General features: G+C 36.0%; 1 protein-coding gene across 1 annotated transcript in view; it reads left to right on the top strand.

Moving 5' to 3' along the window:
• LOC107726456 (sterile alpha motif domain-containing protein 5-like) overlaps positions 1-2,405 on the top strand; it is a 33,193-nt gene extending 30,788 nt beyond the window's left edge. The window contains exon 2 of the mRNA XM_016536043.1: positions 2,234-2,405. Within this exon, the coding sequence (XP_016391529.1) occupies positions 2,234-2,320 (87 nt within the window). The 3' untranslated portion in view covers positions 2,321-2,405. The remainder of the gene's footprint in view (positions 1-2,233) is intronic.
• The last annotated feature ends 215 nt before the right edge of the window (positions 2,406-2,620 follow it).

The following is a 2,620-nucleotide window of genomic DNA, read 5'->3' as shown; positions in this document are numbered from 1 at the left end:
AGTATTTATAAAGTTTTAGCTTTTAGTTTTGGATCTGTTTTTAGTTGTTTTAATACTACAATTGATTGCTTCTGTTGTCCTCATTCGAAAGTCGCTTTGGATAAAAGCGTCTAATAAATGACTAAATAAATAAAAATAAAAATTACAGAAGTTTAACATTTCATTATAATTGTGGGCTTTGTTACATTTGTAAAGGTTAAAATTGCAGACTTTCTTTTGTTGCAATTTTTGCAACTGTGAAAATAAGTAACTGAATCTGAATATATTGTCTGGGTTAATGTCACTTTGGCACACTTCTGTATCTATTTGTAATCCACTAATGGACATGACTCAGCATTTCAGGTTACCCCAGCATGCCAAGGTCAATATCTAAGCGTTCTAAGCTCGCTGGTCAAAGGTGACGACTGTTGGAACACGGCTGGTTGATGCTCAGTGATGCATGTGCATTTCCTGTCTGTCTTTGTGCTCATTTGTTAGAAAGTGTGTGCATTGTGAATCCACTGGTCAGCACTCTGAGTAGTAAAAAGCCATTAATCTCTCTGTTTAATGACCCTGAGCTGCTGAACAGCTGTGATGGCACCCTTTACAGTTGAACACATACTAATCAGAACTTAAAAACAGAGTTAAATTTACCTCATGCCTTCTGAAATTATGAGAAAAATCCTAAATTGGTAGCCTTCATTTTTGTGTGCGTGTTATTTTCTTTGGACAGACTAGCTATGCACACACACACACACACACTGGAACATAAAGACACACACAAGCACTTTTTCCCTCTCAATCAAAATATTTTAGTCCTTGTGGAACCAGAGGACACGTTTTACTTCATTAATCATGGAGACCACAGAACAAGAAGACACACAAAAGGGTCAAAATATTCATAATATTGCTACCAGCCCCCTCTGTCTCTCGTTTTTTATCGCCTTCTCTCCTCTGTTCCTGACCTTGTCTCATTTGAAGTGCAGGGTTTGTGGTTTGTGGATGTTAGCTGTATTTAATCAAAACAGGCTGACTATAATCTCTGAAACACATGACAGATGTTTACACAACAAGACCAAGCTTGTGATCCATGTTTATTAAAACCTTTTATTCAATGATGTTTTATTTCCCCCAGTGGTTCTCAGGGGCAATATCTTCACCACATCACTCTGTGGCTTCCGACCTGAAATGGATAGCTTATGACCTCATGAGAATAGGGATGTGTGTCTGATAAGACTGGATAACTTCTCCCAAATGGGTAGTGATGTCTTGAAGAGACGCACTATAAGGTCGTCCAGGTTAAGTGATTCACAGACAGGAATGCTGATAGTGACTCTGCGCTGATATTGTAAACACTGTCCCTGGTGACTCATAGTTTATGGAAGCATATTATGGCAGAAGCGGGGCTTGGCTTTTTGGTTATTTGGGCTTGGATATTTTAGATATAAGCTCCAGAATTCAGATTAAACATTTGTTATTAGTTATAAGAGAATTCTAGAATGCTGTAAACCTTGAAGGAAGAATGTTTATTTATTTATTTTTAATTTTTTTTGAAATAAATTTTTTTTTATTCGACAAGTATGGATTAAATTAATCAAAAGAATTAAAGAATTTTTAAAGTGTTGTTTTTTTTTTCTTTTTTTTTTTTCTTCAAATAAATGCTGTTCTTTTAAACATTCTATGTATTATGGTTCCCACAAAAATGCAGAGCAACTGTTTTCATTATTGATAAGAAGAAGAAATGTTTTTTTTGAGCACCAAATCGGCATATTAGAATTGTGACACTAAAGACTGGAGTAATGGCTGCTGAGTATTCAACTTTGCCATCACAGGAATCAGTTACATTTTAAAATGTATTAAAATAAAATATGTATTTTAAATTATAACAGTGTTTCACAATATTAACGTTTTACTATATTTTTGATCAAATACATGCAAACTTAGTAAGCAGCATAGGAGAGTTTTTTCAGAAATAACTTACTGAAATCTTACTGACCTCAAACATTTGAATGGTAGTGCATTTATTTTACTAAAGCTATTTTGTTGTTGTTATTCAAAATCACTAAATATTGTTATATATTCCAAGACTCATTTGTTTGATCATGGTCTCACAGTACACATTGGACTTTTGTGCAGATTATATGAAACAGGGAGAGTTCTTCCTTGGTATTTGTAGATTAATCTACAACTTGTTGTGCCAAACATCTTCTTAAGTCCTGTTGTGCTGGTTGGTTTCCGGTTTTCTCATTACCAGGCTTGGAACTCAATGACCTCCCTACCTTGTGGCACATTACCCACAATGCTCAGATGTGACCTCCCTCTGATGGAGGTTGGCATTTGAAGAGCATTTTCCCTCCTCTCATCGGACATGTTCTCTCACTGTCACGTTCCGAAAAGATCCATCACATAACCTTCCCTGACCCCCATCCAACCCTCCCCACCCCATTCTAACGCCTCAATAAATGGTTGTTTGTGTGCGTGTGACTTTGACTGAAGTGATATTTATTCATGCCCCTGCAATCTTCATCACCACATCTTGTGAACGGGCTTTCATGCCAATAGTATGACAACCTCAGAGTCATTATGCCTTTATCAGTTCTCTTAGTTGTTTATACAAAAATAATTTTGTGAGTAAGACATC

Source organism: Sinocyclocheilus rhinocerous, unplaced genomic scaffold (assembly GCF_001515625.1).
Source record: "Sinocyclocheilus rhinocerous isolate Xijiao unplaced genomic scaffold, SAMN03320098_v1.1 scaffold605, whole genome shotgun sequence".
NCBI lineage: Eukaryota > Metazoa > Chordata > Actinopteri > Cypriniformes > Cyprinidae > Sinocyclocheilus > Sinocyclocheilus rhinocerous.
This window is presented reverse-complemented; position numbering and strand designations above follow the sequence as displayed.